The 23,161-nt window shown below is 41.0% G+C and overlaps 1 protein-coding gene across 1 annotated transcript in view; it reads right to left on the reverse strand.

Moving 5' to 3' along the window:
* Positions 1–23,161, reverse strand: part of PKHD1 (PKHD1 ciliary IPT domain containing fibrocystin/polyductin) — a gene marked incomplete at its 5' end in the record, with an annotated part of 273,226 nt that overhangs the window by 63,184 nt on the left and 186,881 nt on the right. The window contains 6 exons of the mRNA XM_084262525.1: positions 8,927–9,087; positions 13,956–14,118; positions 15,299–16,177; positions 17,099–17,251; positions 18,993–19,147; positions 22,685–22,772. Coding sequence (XP_084118651.1) covers positions 8,927–9,087; positions 13,956–14,118; positions 15,299–16,177; positions 17,099–17,251; positions 18,993–19,147; positions 22,685–22,772 — 1,599 coding nt within the window. The remainder of the gene's footprint in view (positions 1–8,926; positions 9,088–13,955; positions 14,119–15,298; positions 16,178–17,098; positions 17,252–18,992; positions 19,148–22,684; positions 22,773–23,161) is intronic.

Genomic DNA, 23,161 nt, shown 5'->3' on the forward strand with positions numbered 1-23,161 from the left:
GCAGGCGTCTTTAAACAGGCTGCTTCCTCTGCAAAATTAATTGTGGCAAAATGCAGTGCTTCCCCTGTAAAGCTCTGCAAACTAACACTCAGCAGTTTGGTTGGATTATAGATACGCCTCTAAGATCTGAGGAAAATAATATGGTTATAGGTGCAGGATGCAATTCACAATCCTTTTTCTTAATTGCATAAACGCAGCCATCTTGTCTCCTTAAGGTAAGAGCCATCAAGTCTTGAGAGGCTGCATGATGCAGGCTGCTGTCCTGAGTTCCATCCCTGTCTCACTCTGGAGCTCTGAATTCAGTTCGTCACTTTTCTCTGTTTCTCCTGAAACCTTCTGGGTTGAGAAGAACAAGTGAAAGGTCCTGCACCTGGATCAGGGAAATCCTGTCATAAATACAGGCTTGGAGATGATGTGCTGGAGAGCTCCTGCAGAGAAGGACTTGGGGTGCTGGTGGATGAGAAGCTCAACATGAGCCAACAATGCACCCTTTACAGCCCAGAAGGCCAACTGTATCCTGGGCTGGATCAAAAGAAGCATGGCCAGCAGGTCAAGGGAGGTGATTCTGCCCCTCTACTTCACTCTCATGAGAACCCACCTGGAGTACTGTGTCCAGTTCTGGAGTCCCCAACATAAGAAAGACATGGAACTGTTGGAGTGAGTCCAGAGGAGGCCACAAAGGTGGTCAGAGGGCTGGAGCACCTCTCCTATGGAGCCAGGCTGAGAGAGTTGGGGTTGTTCAGCATGGAGAAAAGAAGGCTCCAGGGAGATATTGTAGCACCTTTCAGTTCCTGAAGGGGCCTACAAAGAAGCTGGGAAGGGACTTTTTAGAAGGGCTTGTAGGGATATGATGAAGGGGGAATGGTTTTAAATTGTAAAGGGGGTAGATTCAGATTGGACATTAGGAAGAAATTCTTCACTCTGAGGGTGCTGAGGCCCTGGCAGAGGTTGCCCAAGGAGGTGGTGGATGCCCCCTCCTTGGAAGTGTTCAGGGCCAGGTTGCATGGGGCCTTGAGCAGCCTGGTATAGTGAGAGGTGTCCCTGCCCATGGCAGGAGGGTTGGGACTTGACAATCTTTGAGGTCCCTTCCAACCCAAACCATTCTGTGATTCAATGATTCTGTGACTAATTAATATTAGCAGCATCCTCCAGAAGGTATCAGAAAATTTCTGGATGGTATTTAGTAGTAATAAAACCCAATTATTGACTCATATCTGCAGGCATCACTGAAGTAGGAATCATAAATAAGAGTGAAACAGTACCTTAGAAGAAAAGGCATGGTGTCTGAGCTGCTGAGCTTTGAGGAGAAGTCCCAGGTAGGACACCTGCCTTGGTTTAGGTTCCCTGATCCTGTAAAACCTGCTCAGACCCTGTACACTGTTTCCCACAGGACTGAAATCTCCACTTACATATTAGTCCAGATTTCAAGCAAATTAGCATTCCACAAGGACAGACAGACTGGCTGAGAGGATCCAAGTGCATTGGCTGGGAGAGAATCTCTCTGCAGTAATTATCTCCCTAGCAGTCACTCTTTGTCTTCATCAGCAGTATTTAGAAAGCCCTAATTATCAGATCTTCCCACTATAACACCCCAGCTTTTGGACCAATAAATCATTGTCAGTCCACAAAGGTTCCTACAGACCACTGAGCATCCTTACTGAATTTTGAAAGTAGCCCAGAAAGAGCCTTCTGCAATTTTTTGACCCATCTTTCCCCATGTGAGGGAAATATTAGCTCTATCTGGATCTTCTAAGGATATCTGCATAATGTCCACTGCTAGGGACTCCACAACCCACTCAAGAAAGTTATTCCAGTGTTTCACTGTCTTTATTTTAACCTCTGCTCTCATCTAAAATTAGCTTTGCCAAAATTTCAGCCCGTTATTTCTGATTCTATAAACTTAAGGGCAAATTTATTTTTCTCTAGTCCACAGCAATCTTCCATATTTTTGAAAGCAGTTCTTAAATCACTCATCCATCTCTTCTCCTCAACACCAAGCCATCCAATTTTGCCAGCCATTCTTCATAGCTTCTGTTTTCCAGGTGCCTAACGACTCCTCTCACCTTTAACTGTCAGGCTCCTAAATTAATCCATGAGTGATGTGTGTTATCAGTTACTCAGGTTTCACAGACCACCACTGCTTTATAAATCACAACTTAAGAACCTCAATCCTGAAACAGTAGCCTCATCATGTCAACGATAAAAAAGCTTATGCTCATGTCACTGAAAATATTTATACACAAAAAGGTAGAGGGGTGGGTATGAAATACATAGCTAGACTTCTCAGTGAAGGTGATGTGGTGTTTTGGGGGCACTGAGCTATTTTTTAGCTCACAGGGAAATAAATGGTCTCTCTTGAGATTTCACAGACTCTAAAAACGGTGTCATTTTTCTAAAGTAGCTTCTTAAATACACGAGCTCAGTTTTGGAAATGACAAACCTGTTGTTTTATCCTCAGGGATTAAGGCTAAAAAGGAGAAGCCAAGAATTTCTGATGGTGATTGTAGGCACAAATTATTAGCTAGCATGTCTTCCAAAAGGATTGCTGTCCTAAGGGCCAAGGTTATCTCCCATAGAACTACTTTTTCCAAATTTCATTATTCCTAATAGATACGTAGACATACTTTACATACTCTATGCAGCTGGTGCTGCAGGTGTGTGCTTGCTTAAAAGTACCTGAGAAATTTAGAAAAGAAGTAGAAAGGGTGGTACAAAAAGGTGAACTCAATTTATAACTATCATTGCAAAATGGATGGGTTTGCCCAAGTTTCTTTGGATTCATCATGAGAAGCACATTTAATGCTCTCCATGGGAGCAAGAAGATAAAATTTGATAGGTCATACACTTGTGTGTGCAAACATATATATGTTTATATATGTGCATTTCTCTATATTGATCTCATGGACAATAAACAATCCCATTCATCCTAAATCCTAGCTTCAGAATGAAGGAAACAGCATCCCTGCAAAAGGTAAATAGCCATATATTAGAGGCTGGGATGCAGATGAGTTTGAGGGAAATTGATTTATAGTATTTCAAAATAGAAATGTCACATGGCCACTTCAGCCTGAATGCTGACCTAGTTTGCTAGATCTCCAACCCTGCTCATTGTTCCATGATTGACCAAACCAAATTAAGTGGAGGAGTGTTTTGCCTTGGCAAAGCTGTTCCCTAAGGTACATTTGCATGGCAGCATCCAGACGAATTATGGGTCTTCTTTCCCAACCTGTGGATTCACCACCCACAGATGTCCCTCACCCTGCCACGCTGCCCTCAGTTAGCAGAATGGACTCTTTAGTTCAGCAGGTTCAGCCACCACACACCTGATAAGCCACCACATAGGTATCAAAGATGCAAAAATATCTTATTTTCCCTTTAGCTTACTTTAAAACTTGCTCTCTCATGAGCAGCAAAAAAATCCTCCCAACTTTGTTCTTGACATTGGTCTCAACTTAATTAAGGTCTGCTGAAATCCTGCATTTTCAGGAAAATTAAGTAAAAGTTACAGGTATTTTCTGATCATATTAGGTTTGGTTTTTATAAAACAATAACTTACTAGCAGCTCTTTTAATGGCCTGCATTTCTACTTTCAACCCATTTTGCATGGGCCATTTATTACAGAGAAAGCAAATTTCTATCTGTGAACAAAAGAAGAAAAGCTTCAGAAAAAAACCCAACAATAAATGTTTCAGGCCAATATTGCATCTGTTTCATTCCTTGCAAAGCTACCAAACCTGCACTCTCTTCTCAAACATCTTTAATTACTATACATGATTATGCATAACAGGTGTAGCTAATCCTAGTCCTTGGAATATTAAGTATATATGGCGCAATATTGTCACAGAGCTTTAGCCCTAAATTATATTGGCAGCCTGTGTGCTGAAATGACACCCTTCCTCAACTATTGCTTGAGAATTTTATTCAGCAATCAAAATTACCAGAAGGAAGAACACTGTGCAAAAAGCCTCAATCCACATGGTTGCGGATTTTGGGTTGTTTACATCTAAATCTAATATTTTATCTTATTTCTGATGAATCCTGGCTAACCTCTGCATATATGTTTATGAGTTTTAGCCTTAATACTATGCAGTCTTTTGGGGTTTTTTTACAACAGCAGTAGAAAAAAATCAAGCATTTAAATATACATGCAAGTCGCTTCAGACAAACATTTGCATATGAAATACCCTTTTATGATCTAGAAAATATATTGATTACATCTAGAGAGCAAGAAAGATAACTGTAAAAATTTCACTGCTTTAGATTTGTCTATATTGAAAACAACATAGGGAAATGTAGTTATCTGTTGGTCAGATGGAAAACTTAATCATCCACAACTCATTAATCCTCTCACCAACAGATTCCCACTAAAACTGACTCATTTTTTAAAAAAAAAATTCTTAAGCTTTAAAAATAACAATAACAATAACAACAATAATATTAATAATATAAGAAGTTGGGGACTCTTTTTGTTTCAAACTACAGTCATAATTTAAATGTTCAGTGCAGTTCCAAAAAATGCTCCAGGCATGTTTTTTAATAAAAAAAGTAGTATGTAAAATATACTTTTGGCTGATTCTAGTTAACGCAACCAAACTGTTCAAGCTGCCTAAGCAGGGTGGGGTGCTTTTAGATTAAGAGTCTGGCTGTCAGGGTTTTGGAAGGATATGCATTAATTCAATGACTGACCTTGGGCAAGCCACAAATTCTGTCCTGTGCCTGGAAAACTAGTGTCAAAATATATGCCTATCCTACGGGGGTATTACAGACCTGAATTTCTCTGATATGTCTACTGTGTCCAAGGAACTTACAAGGAGGTGCCACGTTTTACTAGTGGAAGGTAGAAAATAAATGCAATTATTCATAGGAAATGCAAGGAGCACATATTAACAATGGGAAGAAAAAGTTGCAGGACAGCTAAATCCTCTAGCCCAGAACTTTGTAACTCTTCAGTACATCAGAATTATTCTGATGAATAAAAGTAAGTAAGTAGAACAGGGACTAGGATATTACCCTATCAGGTTGCTCCCATGTAAATCTAAGTGTCTTTCTCATCTCATTGGAAATCAGCATGGAAGTCACATTGGGAACTCTGAATTATAATAGCTTCATGAGTCATGGAAAGATTGAGGGGATCTTATTAATCTTTATAAATATCTCAAGTGTGGGACACAGGGAAATGGCCAGCCCCTTTTCAATGGTCTGTGGAGACAGGACAAGGGCTTAATGGCTTCAAGTTGGAGCATAGGAAGTTCCGCACCAACATGTGGAAGAACTTTTACCCAGTGAGGGTGAGGGAGCCCTGGGACAGGCTGGCCAGGGGGTGTGGAGTCTCCTTCTCTGGAGATATTCAATACCCGTCTGAACGCCGACCTGTGCGCCCTGTCCTAGGGACCCTGCTTTGGCAGGGGGTTGGACCTGATGAGCTCTGGAGGTCCCTTCCAACCCCTACAGTTCTGTGAATCTGTGATTCTGTGATTATTCTGGCCAAATTTGAAAGCACGCTAAAGGTCATAGAACCATAGAATATCCTGAGTTGGAAGGGACCCATAAGGATCATTGAGTCCAACTCCTAAAGGTGAATAATAGGAATGGGAAGGCTTCAGTTTTGGACTTGTGCAAGATCACTGGGGGCTGGATCCCTGCCTGCATGGATATGAACACTGAAAGACACCCAACCTGAGGAATCCAATACTGTCTGCAATGTCAACCTGCTGTAATACCCTGACATCTGTACACCTCATTGTCTAATGTTTAACTATAAATATCAGCTGAGATTGAAGACCCAAACAGCAAGCAGCAATCCTTTGGAATTGCTTGGAAAGTAAGAGTCATATTCTCCCATCTAATAAGGGAGAAAAAGAACTCTGCAAGTATAGACACTGTCAGACAGATTTTCTAATCACCATTTCCTTTCTCTGTTTCCTTCCCCACATCCCCATTTGTCTGGCTATAGCTCCATATAACATCTATCCTTCCAGCCAGGATAAAAGAAGTTAACTGTTGTTAAGTTAGAAGGGAGAGCCACCTTACAGAGAGACCTGCACAGGCTGGAAGGGCAGGCTAGCAAGACTTCTGTGAAGTTTAGCAAAGACAAGTGCAAAGTCCTGCAGCTATAAACAAAGAGCTCAGAACAGGCTAGGATCTGTGTGGCTGGGGAGCAACGTTGCTGAATGGGACCTTGGTGGGCAACCATCTGAACATGTGGTAGCAGTAAGCTGCTGAAGAAACAAAGGCAAGTCAGACCCTGGGTTGCATCCACAGAGGCATTTCTAGCAGACACAAAGACATGATCATCTCACTCTACTTAGCGCTTGTCTGGCCAAACCTGGAGTACAGTGTCCAGTTCTGGTTTCCACAATTCAGGAGAGATGCAGGCAGACTGGAGAGGATTCAAAGGAAGGCCACAAAGATGATTATAGGGCTGGAGAACCTATCCTGTGAGGAAAGACTCAAGGAGTAAGATCTTTTCTACTTGGAGAAGAGAAGGCTCGGGCCAACCCCAGCACAGTATTCCAGTACTTAAAGGGAAACTACAAAAAGAAAGCAAACTCTCTCTTCACAGAGAGCTTCATGGAGAACACAAGGGGAAACAGGTACTATTTGCACCAGGAGATGTCTCATCTCACTATAAGAAATAGTTTCTTTACAGAGAGAACAATCATTCACTCAGACAACCTCCCCAGGGAGATGGCAGTCTCCATCACCGGAGGTTTTAAAGATGTGATTAGACAGGTCACCAGATAATCTCATCAAGGCCCCCTTTCTCATGAAGGTTTGGACCAGATGATCTTTTGAGGTCCCTTCTTACCTAGTCTGATTCTATAATTATTCAGTTCAAATTGCTTGAAAAAAATATGTCGAGAATGTATCTGTTAGCAGGAAGAAAATGTGTGTCTGAAGATTCTAGGCTAAAACTTGAAAGACTTTGTTTCTGCTCTTGGACATTTGTGTATCAGCCCACCTAACTTATGCCCTTAAGGTGTCAGTCTCTCTTTGTTCACTAGAGAGGGCACTGGAGGCACTGGAAGTGGGATCAGATGAATCTTCTATCAACCTCTGGTCCTCAACTACATTTCCACCAAGGGAAGATAAAGAACTTCAGTGTCTCAGAGCTGGCAATTGTCAGGTTACTCACATGAGGCAGTATGATAACAGAGCCTTATAAATATTGCAGATAGCCAGCAAACAGTTGAAACTTGAGCTACCAAAGGATGCCTGTATCAGCTCTCCTTCAAGGAGAAGGGGTTTTACCCCGGAGACAGAACTTGTACATAAACTGTTCAGTTATCCTTCATACCTCAGCTAGACACACTCAGGTTTATAGTTAGTTCTGCTGTAGAACTTCTGATTTGGTTATTTTCTGTATCATGGTACCATTTAGTACTCCAGGCCTAGCCCCAAGCTCTTTTGCAAAAGGTTTGGGATAGAGATGAGTTTTGGGAGAAAAACACTTTTTCATCCAAAAATGGCAGCTCAAAGAAATGAAAATAATTACAACTCATGTTAAACTCATTAAATTGTTTTGGATAATTTGAAAAATGAGACTGTGAAATTTCCTTATAAATTATTTAGGAGGGGTTGGAGAACATTTCATTCTAAACTTTTGCAGCATTATGTTAAAAAAAGAGAGAGCAAGAAGTACCCTCAGATTAAAAAATAATTACGCTTTGTTTGTCTCAAACCCACTTTTGTTGTTGCTCCTTTTTCTTTTATTATTATTATTATTAATAATAATAATAATAATAATAATAATAATAACAACAATCTTGGATCTGTTCCCTCCTTTGGTTTTGTTTGTTTGTTTGTTTTTGTTATTTTGTTTTCTCTCAATTCTGTAGTTTATCCAGCAAACCAAAGCTTAGTTTTCACATGAACAACTCTGTTTCTACAGAAAGCCAGACTAAGAAGACCTGGTCTATGACCCAAAGAGCTAAAACAGCAGATAACAGATCAGGCACACAGGAAGACAAAAGAAATATAAAGTGATTAAATATACAGTGGTAAGACTGCTGGGGTGTTAGTGGTTGAGCGTGATTCGTAATCAGGGAGGAAGAGGTAGAGTAAAAACCAGCGTGTTTGCATCTAGACAACTTATTTATCAGCCCTGTAAGCAGCCAGCCAGAGTGGGATCCTTAGAGGAAAAGCCTTTGCTGGGTACACATTAGACATTTTGTTTAAAGATTAGAGTTCTTCTCGTGTTTAATCAGTTTTAGAGAGGGGTGGAAAGCGGGATTAATTACAGCCCCCTCCATCAGCCTCCCATACCGCTGGAGTCACAAATGATGCTCCTTTCCAGCAAAATGGCTGCCAGCAGCAGCAGGCACAGAAAACGCTAATTGTAATTAAAGAGTTTATTTGGAATCAGGGAGCAGAGTTTTAATCAGGATGAGAACGGAGCCTTGCTGTGTGAACCTTTGGAAAGTGGTTACTGAGCAGAATGGGCCTGTTTTAAACCAGAGAGAGGGGTCTTTAAGCTTCTGGACTGGGTTTTTAGTTTGATTATCTCCTCAGTGGGGTATGGATGAAAATCCTCTCTGGGGCAATAATTGTTATTATTTTGTGCTTACATAGCATTTACATGGCATGTCTGTCTGAGTGCTCTCAGAGAACTTTGCAAAAGGCAGGTAAGTTCTGGTCTGGTCTTAAAATGAACTAATTAAATGCAAAAGGGGCTAAGGATGCCAGGTGATATGATTCTGCAAGAAAGCAGAGAGGCACTGGTGGACACAGATGTGTGCAATGAGGCATCACAGACTTCCATGCTATAATTCACTGCATCCATCCTGTAAAAGCATCACACAATCTAGGACCAACATCATCTCAACCCCAGTTACAGGTCTCAGTGAAAACCTAGGGTAAAGTCATATCTCATGGGTCAGATGCACACATGACATTGCAAGAGCTCCAGACAGCACGAGGCACTTACCAGCTTGCAGGTAGAACTGTGTCCATTCAAATTCTGACTTTGGGAAAACAGAAACAGGTGGTTCTAGGTCCAGGACACCTCCATCCAAGTCCTTGAAAAGGGCCTTCCTTGAGCCTTTGCATGTCTTTTCAGGGAAGATGCTGTCTTCAGATGTCTCTATGCTGACAGGTAGGAGGGGTCATGTTATTATGAAGAAGAGAGCAAAGGAAAAGTATTGTGCTCTTTGTAATTTATTTGCACTGTCAACAAACACTTCTGCACATGTAACGTTTTGGTATTTACTGGGTCAACTTACATTCCCAAAAAAAGAAAAAAAAAGGAAAATAAGTGAAAATTAATGAAACTTAAGCACATCTGTTGAGGTTTTGTATATTCTGCAAAGAAATTCTGTAGCTTTGGTTATATTTTGGCATGTTTGCATTCAAACAGACAAAATAACCCAAGTCGACATCCTATTTCTCCAAACCATTGCTGGATTTGGACAGAGAAAATACTCTTCTTTCTCATAGAACTTGTATCCCAAAATTTCCTCTTCTCTGGAGGTTGTTTTTGGCCATTGTGGACCATCATGGTCCTTTGAGCCAGTTATATACAGTCGCAGTTTGTGTACCTGTGTTTCACAGAATCACAGAATCGTAGGGGTTGGAAGGGACCTTGAGATGGTAGATGAAACTTGTAGTTGATGAGTGAGGGGGATATGTGCATTGGCTGCTATTGCACTGAGTGACTGGGGGTATCTCTGCTGCAGCATGCAGTGCTCATATGACACAGGCATTGCTCTTCACATCTACTAGGTGATGGATTGTTTATCTTTTGATCACAGAACAGCGTGTGTTGCACACAGTGTGTTTGGGGAGCCTTCTGAATGGTCAGAAAATTACACCTTCCCATGAGCAACTAAGCTTATGCAGAAGAAAGAGTGAAGCAAGGTGAAATGGCAGAAAGTACGTGAGAGGGAGCCAGCAGAGAAAACACATTTTAAATAAAGGCTTGGAGACTTCTGGAACAAGCAAGAAGTTTTACAGTTAAGCCACAGAGGGCCCATCCATCCAAGTTAACCAGTTTCAGAACCCACACTTTTCCTAGATCAACTGGTACACATGTCCATGTCTGTAAAGTTAAATTCCTTTAGCATTCAAAACAGGATGGTCACATCCAAACTTTATTGGTTAGGAAAAGTCCTTGATGAGATCCCAAACTATAACATTGTTTGGGTCAATGTCACTTGGCTCATTGTAAAGCTAAGCCAATGACCAGGCTAAGAGCTGAGCAATGCTAAAACTCAAGTTCTGATGGCCAGAAGAAACAAAATAAAGAGATTTCTGCTAGGAATTCAGAGAAGTTTGTCCCAGGTCAAGGAGCCGTTTCTAGGGCAGAAGCAAACTTGAAAGAGAAAACACATTCCAAAGGGACACAATTACTAACGATTAATTTGTTTATAAACTTGATTTGTTAGTTGTTTTTCTCTCTCATGCCCAGGTGTTTGGAACTGTGACTGAAAAGATTATTGTCCTAATTTATGTTCCAGTAAGAAAATGGGTTTGGAGATTCAGCCATTTTGGTGGTTTTGAGGGGTTGAAAGTGAAGTATATGGGGATCTCACCTCAAAGCTACACCTGAGCCAGGGCTTCATCACCCAATCACAGGTATCTAGTAGCAAGTGATGACTCAACCAGTTCTGTCTCCCAGAAAAGGCATATCTATTTCTTTCTCTCTAATGGCAGGTTCAGATCCCAAGAATATAATTAAGCTATACTTTGAAAATAAGACTAATTAGGTAAGAGAGTTTCAGAGTGTTAGTCCAAACTAGAACAAATTTCTTACTGGATGGCTTGATAATTTACCTCAACCAACTACATCTGATTTTCAAATAAGTTTATCCAATTTTAGCATCAGTAGACTCTCAGGAGGAAATTATAAGTTTAGTAGCTCAAAACAGCCAGAAAAGCCCATAAACTTCTATGTAAATCATTAAAGACTGGCTTCCACAGAAGGAAGTATCTGCAACAGGACAGGTTTGTTGGGAGGGAAACTCACCTCACCTGAGACCCAGGAGCCCCCCAGAGCCACTCTCACTGTCCTCCTCAGTGGGACAGGGAATGAAGATAGAACAAAAGGCTCACAGGTTGAGATAAGGACAGGGAAAGATGATTCAGCAATTACTGTTATGAGCAAAATAAACTCAACAAGGAATAAAATTAATCTAATTTATTACTAACCAAACCAGAATAGGATAATGAGAAATAAAAGCAAATCTTACAACACTTCCCCCCATCCCTAGTCCTTCTTTCTTCCCAGGCTCAACTCTACACCCAGTTTCTCTCCCTCCTCCCCAGCAGCACAGGCAGTAAGGAATGGGGGTTGGGGTCAGTTCCTCACACGTTGTCTTGGTCGCTCCTTCCTCCTCAGGGGAGGCTCCTCACACTCTTCCCTTGCTCCAGTGTGGGTCCCTTCCATGGGGTGCAGACCTTCAAGTACAGACTGCCCCACTGGGTCACAAGTCCTCCCACCAAACGTGCTCCAGTGTGGGGTCCTCCTTCCACAGGTCCACAGGTCCTGCCAGGAGCCTGCTCCAGCACGGGCTTCCCACGGGGTCACAGCCTACTTCAGGTTACTCCACTTGCTCCAGTGTGGGGTCCTCCACAGGCTGAAGGTGGGTTGTGTGCTCCCCATCATCCTCCATGGGCTGCAGAAGGACAGCTTGACTCACCATGGACTTCTCCAGGGCCTGCAGGGGAATCTCTGCTCCATAGCCTGAAGCACCTCCTTGCCTTCCTTCTTCACTGACCTTGATGTCTGCAGAGTTTTTCTTCTCACATCTTCTCACTTCTCTCTCTGCCTTCAAAAGCTCATGCTCCCTTTTTTTTCCCTTTTTTCTTTAAATTTCTTCTTAAATATGATACCCCAGAGGTGCTACCACCATCGCTGATTGGCTTTGCCTTGATCAGCAGTTGGCCCATTTTGGAGCTGGCTGGCATTGGGTTTGTTGGACCTGGAAGAAGCTTCTCACAGAAGCCACCCCTGCATTCCTGCCCCCCTGCTACCAAAACCTTGCCAGGCAAAGTATTAACAGATGCAGAGGAGATTTGAGATGAATCATTTCTTAGACAAGGGTCTCTATCGACTACATAATTAGTTCAGTGTCTTCTTTAGATTGCATGCCTAATTTTTGGATGACTGAAGTGTAGTGAGTTGAATCCCTTCACATGTCGAGGATCTTAGGTGCTTTTAACTGCATTTTGACAGCTTAAAGGAAATAGCCAACTGGCCTTATCACTCCTATTACAAGATGCGATAAGATACAATGACTTGCAATCCAGAAAAGTTCATGGAAGCATCTAAAGATTGCTACATGGATACACATTAATTTTTGAAGAAAACTTAGAATTTCTTGGGCCCTGGTTAGAAAAACCCAATTATTGATATTTTGAATGTAGCAAACAGTTATAGGCAGGGGGAAAAAAATGGGTCAATGCTTCCATATCAACACAGCTCAAAGGAGATGGAGAACAAAGCTAGCTCCTCCGATCCTGACAGCTGGTTCAATTCTTGAACATCTCTCAGAAGATCCAGGATTTCAGTTATTTAGGTCTACAAGTGGAAGAAGCAAAGTATTTCATGGTCTTACTATATCCCCTAACGTTTTTCTTTCCTCACTTGCTCTAAGGCAACGCTCACCTACTCTTTGACAGGACACCACCACCAAGATATCCTTTCATGATGCTGAAAGTGAACAATGCAACCACGTCCTGGATCAAGCTTAGCAGTTGCAAATGTGGATAAAATGAACGGATGCAGATAACACATAAGGAGCACTGAGAGACGTAGTTCCCCTCAGAGGTTTACCTGCCTGCTAAGAAAGCATTCAGCAATCCATGTGCATTCATCATGCCTGAAAAACACCAGCTCCTGCAGTGGACCGCGTATTCAGCAGCTCACTAATAGCATAATATTGTGGGATGGATACAAGAGGGAAACATAATGGAAGCTGACAAGCTGGACAGGTCTCAGAAATCCACACGCAAACTAGTGCCCAGAGCAGAAAGCAAAACTATAGAATAAAATAAAAATTCTGGCAGAAGGCTGGAGGGGTTCTAAACATAGCAGTGTGGGACACCTCCAATTATTTTTGACTGGCAAGTGGAGCCCATGCTGGATTATTATTTTTTTTGCTACTTCAAGGCTTTCCTGACATAGCCTCTGTACTGTAGTGTTCACTGGTTGTAATAAATAAATAGGCATGTGGTTTCCATTGGATGTGGTGTGTTTAAACCGTTGCAACCAGCAGTGACTTAAGGTTAGAGATGGAGCTCTCCCCCTCCCTCCTCTACGTTCCTCCACACGCCGATGATATTCTCCCTGGGCAGGAGCAGTTCTGGCAATCATTTGACATCTCACAGCCTGCCTGGTACTGATCAACATTTGTGATGTGATCTCGCAGGCAAAAATCAAGCTCTGCTTCCCCAACCAAAAGGACATTCCCTGTCTTGGGGTTTTTTTGCTGGAGGTCCTGACATTTTCTGAAGCCTGAGGCTGAGAAGTCAGAGATGCTCAGGATGGAGTTTTAATAAATGGGATATGTGAGGCGGCTTGTTTTGCCATACAAATGTCAGCAAAAGGGGAAACCCAACAGGATTGGTCTGGAGATAGACCTTGATGGAATCTGAACCTCAGATTTTTTAAAGAAGCTCTGAACTAAGTTTAAGTGGGTTTTGTTTGGGTTTTTGGGTTTGGTTTTTTTGTGGGGTTTTTTGAGGTTGTTTTTCTCAGATTTGAAGTTTTCTGGTCATGTTTGTTTGATGTCTGAGCTTGTTCATTTTTGCCAGACAGACGTACTACAAGAGCAGAGACAGAGTCAAAGAAAGGGACCACTCTGCAGCTAGACATCAAGTCTAAACTAATTGTTTAAACTCTTTGCAACACCATGAAAGACAGCTGATACAAACAGGTGAGCATAGTCCCAAAACCACATGTGCTTTTTTTTTTGCATAAACAATTGAAAAAGATAGTTCAAAACGAAGCATATTACCTCGTTGGATGAAAGTAGAACTTTTCCTTCTCGTTGACATGTAGCATCCTTGATCTCTCCGCTGTGATAAGAGGCATGATGCCTAAATGGTCAGCGTTTGACATGATGCAGACATCTCTGTCTTCACTGTAGCAGCTCTTTGTAAAACCAGCAAAGGTGACTTCTGCCAGGGATTAAGAGAAAATCAGGTGAGGAAAAGTGGTTAGAGGAGTGACAGAACTAGAGAAACGAAGGCTCTGTTCTGTGATGCTTCACATGTTAAATATATGTACACAAATTACAAATATACACATATACATATAGATATGTATACAAATTACAAATAATTTTTAAATCAGATTAATTGTACTGATAATAAATCTTCAGTTGGCTTTAGAATATACCATAGACAAGGTATATCTTAAATTGACACAAACCAAGTCATGCCCATAGAAAATGAAATCAAAGGAAACAGTAAGTGAGAAAGAAACAAAAGCAAGGTTATTAATACATGTTAATTTGGATCAGTAAGAATGAGTCTAATGACAACCTTCCTTGGATTGTTTATCCACTTGCAAGATGTTAATATCAGATGAGCTGGGTCTGGTGACACGTTTGGCTCTGGTACTGAACTCCAGTGTAGCTACAAAATCAATATTCTGCTGCAAATTTTCTGTGACATTCTTGGGCAAGTCTGTTTGTCTTTCTCTGTCTCCCTTATTCTTCAGCAAAAGAAGGATATTTTCTCATGAAAGCAGGTAACAGTGAGGAATAAAGACATGAAAAACTCTCAGGTATTTAGATCCCACTAAGGCAACAGGCTATCTAGGTTATGCTATATGCAAATATTACTCTGGGGACTGTAAAATTCATTTGAACTGGAGACGTGGGATACGTAACTGACTTTTATCCTTCTTGTGCAATCCTTTATAACAGTAAAAGCCATAACTGTTTCTGTGCAGCTGTAGTCATTATGTTCTATGCAAATTTTATAGGAATTGTGCTATTCGCTTCTCAAACTCTTTATTTAGCTAGAGGTAACTGTAGATCAGAGAGATGAATCAAGTGGAAAAATAGATAGCACAGAAGGCAGGCATGTTTGAGGTAAAATATGTATATACATTAGCACGTGACATAGTTATACTGCAGTAGATTAAGGAAGTGAGAATATAAAAAAATTTTTAATTTTTTAAAATTGAACTGTATTGGACTAACGAATAATTCTTTTATTAATTCCACTGAGGCTTGGCTTTTCCACCACATCCATTTGTGGGTGTGGAAGGCTGCAACTTCAACTGGAAAAATGTAATTTGTTAAGAAAAACAGTGACAGAATAGACTGGCCAATGGATGTGGAAGACCAACCTTTGAGCATCATGAGTCCCAGGACTTTTGGACAGTTCCCAGTTTTGTGCCATGGGTTATCTGGCCTTTGGCTGGGAACAGTGGTAAATGTAGGCCATAAAATCCCAACACGGCCTCTTAGAGGGGAGTGTGGTGGTCGATCCTTGGCTGTTAGATCAGCTGAACGAGGCTTGATCCTGTCTCTGACGCAGTCAAAAGTTGAACTTGTTGCAACAATGACCGAGTTTCTAAGTTCTATGAATCTTTTCCCTGTGTGGCATTGCTTGGCATGCAGACAGTACACTACTGGCATGAGACCCACGGTGTTGTCCACCAGCAGCACATTGTCCATGATGACACTGCTTCCAAGGTGGAACATGACACCATAGTCATAATTCTTATAGGATAGAAAGCCTGTGATTCTAGTGCAGGACTGAAATCCATCTCCCTGATACAGATGAATGCCATGGAGACTTGAATGGGCCACATTTTCACTGCAATACACTCCATCTGCCAAACACTCTTGGCCACTGATATGGAAGCCAATTCGCTCAGATCCTGCCACAGCATTGCCATGGAGGAAAACACCAATGGCAAGGTTGACCTTGATGCCAGCAACCCAGTTTAATAAGCCTTCTGGCTGCCTGCTCAAAATAACAAGGTTCCTGATGAGGGAATGATTTTGCCCTTCCAAATCAATGCCAGGACCAACAGTGTTGAACACCAAGTTATCATGCAACATGATCCCGTTGCTCATGACTGCTTTAATGCCGACTCCACAGCTACCATTAATGCTGGATGACACCACTGAGGACCCTTGAGATATATTCCTGAATTCAATGGCAGAAAGCTGAGGAGGCCCAAAGTTCAAGAATTCAATATTTAAGAGCTGGAGGAAACCTGCAAGGAGAGAATTATAGTGAAATGAAAACTTTCAAAATTACTTAAGGACCAGTATAAAAAACACCCATCTAAATAGCACTTAGGCATATAATAGCACTCAATAGTTGTCAGTGTATTGCCAGTAATAGGTGTTTGTCCATAATTATATAAAGAATCATAGAATAATACAATATCCTGATTTAGAAGGGACCCATAAGGACCATCGAGTCCAGCCCCTGGCTTCACACAGGCCCAGCCAAGTCAAAGCATGGCACCGAGGGCATTATCCAGACGTTTACCTCAGCCCAGCTTGGGGCTGTGACCCCTTCCCTGGGGAGCCTGTGCCAGTGCCCAACCACTCTCTCCATAAAAAAACTTCCTAACAGTGAACCTAAAGCTCCCCTGGCAAAGCTTCATGCTGTTCCCTTGGGTTACCAAAGGGAGGAGATCAGCAACTGACCCTTTGCTCCCCCTTGTAAGGAAGCCACAGACCATGCTGAAGTCTCCCCTCAGCCTCCTTTTCTCCAGGTTGAACAAATCCAAGGACTTCAGCCTCTCCTTGTAAGTCTTCCCCTCCAGATGCTTCCCCACCCTCATTGTCCTCCTCTGCACACTCTCAATAGGTCTCTCTTGTACTCTGGCATCCAAAACTGCACTAAGGACTTGAGGTGAGGCTACACCAGAGCAGCGTAGAGCAGGACAATCACCTCCCTGGACTGGTTGACAATGCCATGCCATATATATAAAGTTACAGTAAACCTCAAGTAACCACAGAACAGCCCCTGATAAATTATTTATGAAATTAGTACTCATGTTTCATACAAGTTGCATAGTCACTTTTTGCTTAGAATTTCATGACACTTGGCTGCATCTGTTGTTAGACAGTTCCTTCTTGTGCAGAACTGGTCTGGTCAATGAGGACAAGTGAATCTAAACTACCTTCAAACTCTGTCCCGTTTGAGTCTGTAAAACGTCCCACCAGCATCTTCCCAGCACATGCTACATCAGACTTGATCTGTACATTGCGTGTTAGGAGTCCAACCTCCGCAGCCAAAGGGATGCGTATACCATCTTCTGTGTCATGAGAATGCCCTGGGGAGTTTCAAGAGAGAAAATGTGAGAAGTGTCTATCATACCTATAAACCAGCGCTTTGAGGGACATAAAGCCTGACAGCTTACGTGCAGCTTCTCTGCAGGATCTGCACTGACATTCAGGTGTGTTTTTCCTCCAGCACAATCTACATGCACCAACACAAAAACAGAAAGGCCACCTGCCCATCAAATATTCACCACGCGCTTATATTTTTACCAACATATTTCATTTTTAGAAAAAGAAGGTGCTAAATCTTTTCCCTGAGGTGTGGAGATGCCAAACCAATGAACAGATTAACACTTCAGTTTTTATGAGCTGTATGTGTTGGAGTTATTCTTCTTCAGTACACTGCAGAGTTGATTGCCATGAGTTCTCCTTAGGATCAGACTGATGACAATACTAAACCACAGTTTGCTGCAGAGCCTTGGTTGTAGGTGTTTTCTAAACAAAGTCTTTCTCAATGAGGCTTCTGAAAGAGTTTCTGCAGATGTCTAGCTTAGAATTAATCTCAGGTGACTTCAGATAACTACAGATATTAGTTAACCAAGCTGGTTTTATGTACAATGGAGAGCAATAGGCAATTCTCCAGTGTAATTTATCTATTTTATACATCTGCTTTAGGGGAAGATGAAATACAAGTGAGCATTATGTATTTTTCTGCTTTGATTACCAAGGGAGCTGAGAGTGCCTAGCTCACGTGTGAACATTTACTGTAGGTATCTGATTTGCCCAGGTGAATCCAAGTATTTATGTAGCTCTTATTTCTCCCATCAGTACTGCTTTTTTTTCCAGTTATAGAATCATAGAATGTGTAAGGTTGGAAGGGAATTTTAGGGGTCATCTAGTCCAACCCCCTGTAGTAAGCAGGGACATCTTCACTAGATCAGGTCAATCCATCAAGCCTGACCTGTGTCTAACAACTGTTACAGCAGTCAATGTGTATGTAGTCATTTAATCTCTGGATACACTTACTATACCTACATTAGCTAAGAAATAGGTTAAGAACCTTTTAATCCATCATGCTAACTTCCATGACTACTAACTTGAATAAAGATTAAATCAAAAAAATATTGCTATACATGGGGAAAAAAAAACTGGGTTTGGAGCTTCAGAATTTGACCTGTTAATAAAAGTTATTTTATTTTTTTGTTAAATAGATGGTAGTAAATTTACTTTATAGGTCAAAAAAAAGTTAAATCAATTATCACCAGTGTATCTCTTTGTCCACTTAAATACAGATCCATGTAATCTACACAGGAAATAGACCTATATGGAGCTTTTATGTTTATTTCTAGATCAGATTACAAATACATTAGCTTCATGTCATGGAGTTACACCATGAGTCTAATTATTTTGCAAAAAGGATTTTTGTTTAATCTTCCCATTTTTGGCACAGCCCAGAAATTGTGTAAAGGGCCTGAAAACTCCCTGCATTTATTTTGTTTTTCCTTTAAAACTTCTAATTTGTCTCTCTGTTAACCAGTTCTACTAAAACATGAAACACCAGGAAATTTTCCAGAATTATTCAGCACTAAATTAATTCTATTCCCAGAAACCCACGTGAGAATCAGCTATTCTGTGCAATTTCAAATATCACATTTTCAGTATCAAAACAGCAATAAAAAGTATGGAGAAAGAAATTAAGATGCCTCAATAAAGCAGAATTGTTCTTGGTGATATCTGAAATGGAAATTCAATGCTTCAGAAGAAAACTCTCAAACAGAAGGAGAGATTTCTTACCAATATGCCTGTACAGAAGGCGTTCGTTAATTCTTATGTTATGGCCATTGACTTCTTTAAGTGTAACTACTTCAGCTTGGTGAGCTTCATAGGAGGAAGAGCTGATCACAATATCTCCACCATTATTCCAATCCACTTTGTTCTCTACAAAAATCCTGTAACACCAAGACATTAGGTTAATGTCATTACGAGAGTTATGCTCACAGATTTCCTAAGAAATGAAAAGTTTTGGCTCAGAATATCTCAGAAAGAATCCACGGGGTAAGCCCTAGGAAAGACTCCTTTAGGGCTTTCTGCAAAAACAGATGTCTGAAGTATGTGGGAGGAATTTCATCCTGATATATCTATTTCACATCATTGCTTAACAGTTCCAGTACAGGGTTGCAAGGTTCAAGTTAAGTGACTTACCAAAATGTTTCAGACCATTTCTGGTGCCAGATATTCTTTAGGAATATCCTAAACAGCTGAAAGTCAGCTTTGGACTTAGACATCAAAACATAGGTGTCCATGTTTAGGGGTGTGAGTGTGTGCATTTGGCATTTAAATTGATCTTTAGAGCCAGTAGTGTGTGGAAGGAAATTCAGCTCTCTCTGAATTTGATTGCCTAAATGGCAGCTATTGCCATCTCAGATGTCCCAGGTTATCTAAGATCTACCTAGATATAGATGGAGAGTTTCTAGAGACAGAGGTGGAAGACATGGAGGGGATTCAAAGGCATCTCAGATGTGGCCAGCAGGTCAGGTCAGGTCAGGTCAAGGGAGGTGATTCTGGCCAGCAGGTCAAGGAAGGTGATTCTGCCCCTCTACTCCACTCTTATGAGACCCCATCTGGAATACAGTCTCCAGTTCTGGAGTCCCTGACATAAGAGGGACATGGAGCTGTTGGAGTGGGTCCAGAGGAGCCATGAAGATGATCAAAGGGCTGGAGCACCTCTCCTATGAAGACAGGCTGAGAGAGTTAGGGTGGTTCAACCTGGAGAAGAGAAGGCTCAGGGGAGATTCTATATCAGCTTTCCAGTACCTGAAGGGGCCTACAGGAAAGCTGGGGAGGCACTTTTTAGAAAGGCATGTAGTGATCGGACATGGGGGAATGGTTTTAAATTATAAGGGGGCAGATTTAGATTGGATATTAGGAAGAATTTCTTCATTCTCATGGTGGGGAGGCCCTGGCACAGGTTGCCCAGGGAGGTGGTGGCTGTCCCCTCCCTGGAGGTGTTCAAGGCCAGTTTGGGTAGGTCCATGGTAGAGAGAGGTGACCCTGCCCATGGCAGGGGAGTTGGATCACTGATGATCTTAGAGGTCCTTTCCAACCCTAACCATTCTATGTTTCTATGATTCTGTGATTCTATGGTTCTATTGACTATTTTGGTACTTGAACCCTGCCCTTGGTGGCTGGTAATCCCTAAGGCTCCAGCACCTACAATTCCACTGGCAGTTTAATGGGAGTTTAAGAATCTTTTGTACATTTCACACAGACACCTACATAATTCCGTTTTAAACTGAACTGAAGATGCCTTTTTGCCTTCAAAATTATAATTGTAGCTCAGGGTTTTTTTAGTTTCACATACAGCAAATAGAAGTGTTTGGTGAAAGTAAAATAAATTATGATCAGTGTTTATACATATTTGATAAACTTCCCAAGCTTCTTATTACAGAGTGACTGTTGCTGGCCAGGTGATGATCTATATCCTACAGGTAATTCTTGAGAAAATAGACCACTGAATTAATCCAGAGAAAGCCTCACTGTGCCCTCAAGGTTTATAGAAGTGCAGAGAGAAAGGAAAGTCCTAAAAGGGATGTAACTAGCAAGCTAGGGATACCTTCTGAAACAACAGGAAAGTGATAGGGTGACTGAGAACCTTGTATTGTTCAAGGATAAATGCAATGGCAACGAATAAACAAAACTATGCAAAGTAAGAAGAATGGTAGCATATGTTTGGGATTTCTGACAGTCAATATGCAGCCCAGAGTAGAAGTTGAATGCTAAGGCCAGTCCCAGGCATACAATCCAATAGCAATTCACTTCTTGTGGGCTAAAATGTAACTCTCTGACTCCTGCATTTCAAAGAAGTCTAATAAGAGCAATCAGTAAGCAAAAGAAAGCATGGATTCTAAAAGACACATCTGAAATTCTACTCTACTGAAATGCTAATTTAGGTTTTTCACTGCAATTAAATAAGTACTTTGCTCCCACCCCTTTTTTTATTTGAAAGGATAAGTCCTTCCCTAACTCATGTGCTGCCTCATGCTGGAAAATATAACCAGCAGCTTCTCTCAGTCAATAAAAACACCACTTCCTTCAACCTTGATATTCGAGCACTGACTTGAATTTTTCCTGTATCTAAACGCATTTGATCTTAGCTGGCTATTAGTAGACTTTTGATACCTTTTTGTTTCTTATTTTTTCTTTCTTTTAACAATAGAAACAACTGTTTGTGCCATATTTAAGGATGAATGAACTCCAAATACTTGTATCTTTGCACTTCATGATATTTAATATAAAACATCTGGGCAGCAGACCAAGACTATCCTGGATCTATTTCATCTGAGTATTTAACTGTCATGCTTCAGTCAAGAATCTGCTTATTCTGAACTCCCATCCTAATCAGGGAAAGAGAAGCATTTCCAGAGGGTGATTCTAATGTTGCAAGGTTTGAATCAGCACCCGGAAGTATCTGCCTCTCCACTGACTATATGGCAATCATAAACACTTAATCTACACTAGACACTCATCTTTCTGAGAACTAAAAACTGATGAATCCTGCTTGTGAGGTCTTTGTGCTTCCATTGCCCGTGTCTACAATGAGTTTCCAAATAATTCCTTCCCTAAGTGCTGGGGGAGTTTCCCTTCTATCTAGAGGAGAACTCTTCCAGTGAGTTTTTGTTAGACCTGACTGGTAGAATATTTTACTTCAAATACATCCATTTCAGTTTAAAACTTAAAAGTTGGAAGAATTACGGCAAAAGGCAATGCAAATTTTGTGAAAAAACAGAATTAAGAATGAGAGCTTCCAGGTAGATGCCCAGCCCACCCCATCTAATGGCCACTGCACTTACAGGGGAGATCCTTCTGCAGACACACTCACTGGTTCAGATGGAAGGTTGGCTATCAGACAACAGACACCCATTCACTTAATAAGGGAGAGAAGGTAGTATTTCAAAGCTATTTTTGCCAATGTTAGATGAAAATGTGTCTATACCTTGACAGAAACCTTACTCTTGAGGCTATACAGGTAGTCATATTCATTAAGAAAATTGACATGGATTACATATACAAAAAAGATTGACTCTAAGAGGAGAAATTAAGACGTCCACTCCAGAAAACACTTTCTAAAGAACTGATCTAAGATGTTGAAGAACGTGGTTCATATCACCAAGACGGACGGAAGGAAGGAAGGAAGGAAGGAAGGAAGGAAGGAAGGAAGGAAGGAAGGAAGGAAGGAAGGAAGGAAGGAAGGAAGGAAGGAAGGAAGGAAAGGAGGAAGGGAGGAAATTTCAGCTTCATTGTTGCTTATTATTAAAATTAATCTAAAAGCAGAATAATGTTCTTGCAAGATGTAACATTATTGTTCTTCTTGTGCCTAGACATAGCTTAAACAAAGCACATTAAAAAAAGAAGAGTGATATTAATAGAAGTCATGGAAACAGGAGTCCATAATTAATGTCTGAAGGCATATTTGGACAAAATACTACCTTTCATTGCCTGGAGCAACGTTAGACCCCAGATGTGTCCAAGACACTTTAGGATAAGCGCTATAAATTTCTACCTTTCCATAAACCCCTGAAAAAAACAGAGACAGAAGTTCAAAAGTTAGGGGAGGGTCTTGAGAAGAATTGATACTTATTACATTTTATTAAAATTGTAAGAATTTCACATAATTTCCATGTGGAATACAAAGAAATAAATCATTAATAAAGTAAAATCACCATCACAAGGTACAGGCAAGAAAGGTGATTGTACCATAGAATTCTCATTAACCCAAACTGGATTTGAAGACAAAGGTATTTACCTTAAAAATCTAGATAAGTAAACAAAGTAAGTAAAATATCCAGGCATTAAAGATATAATAAATTACTCCATTATTCTTTACATTTCTGATGTGTGAAAAATTCACTATTTTTTTTCTGGAAAGGGAATCCAAAACCAGGGGGAAAAGCCCAAATTTAGAA

Source organism: Gallinula chloropus (genome assembly GCF_964237585.1).
Source record: "Gallinula chloropus genome assembly, chromosome: 3".
In the NCBI taxonomy this organism is placed as follows: domain Eukaryota; kingdom Metazoa; phylum Chordata; class Aves; order Gruiformes; family Rallidae; genus Gallinula; species Gallinula chloropus.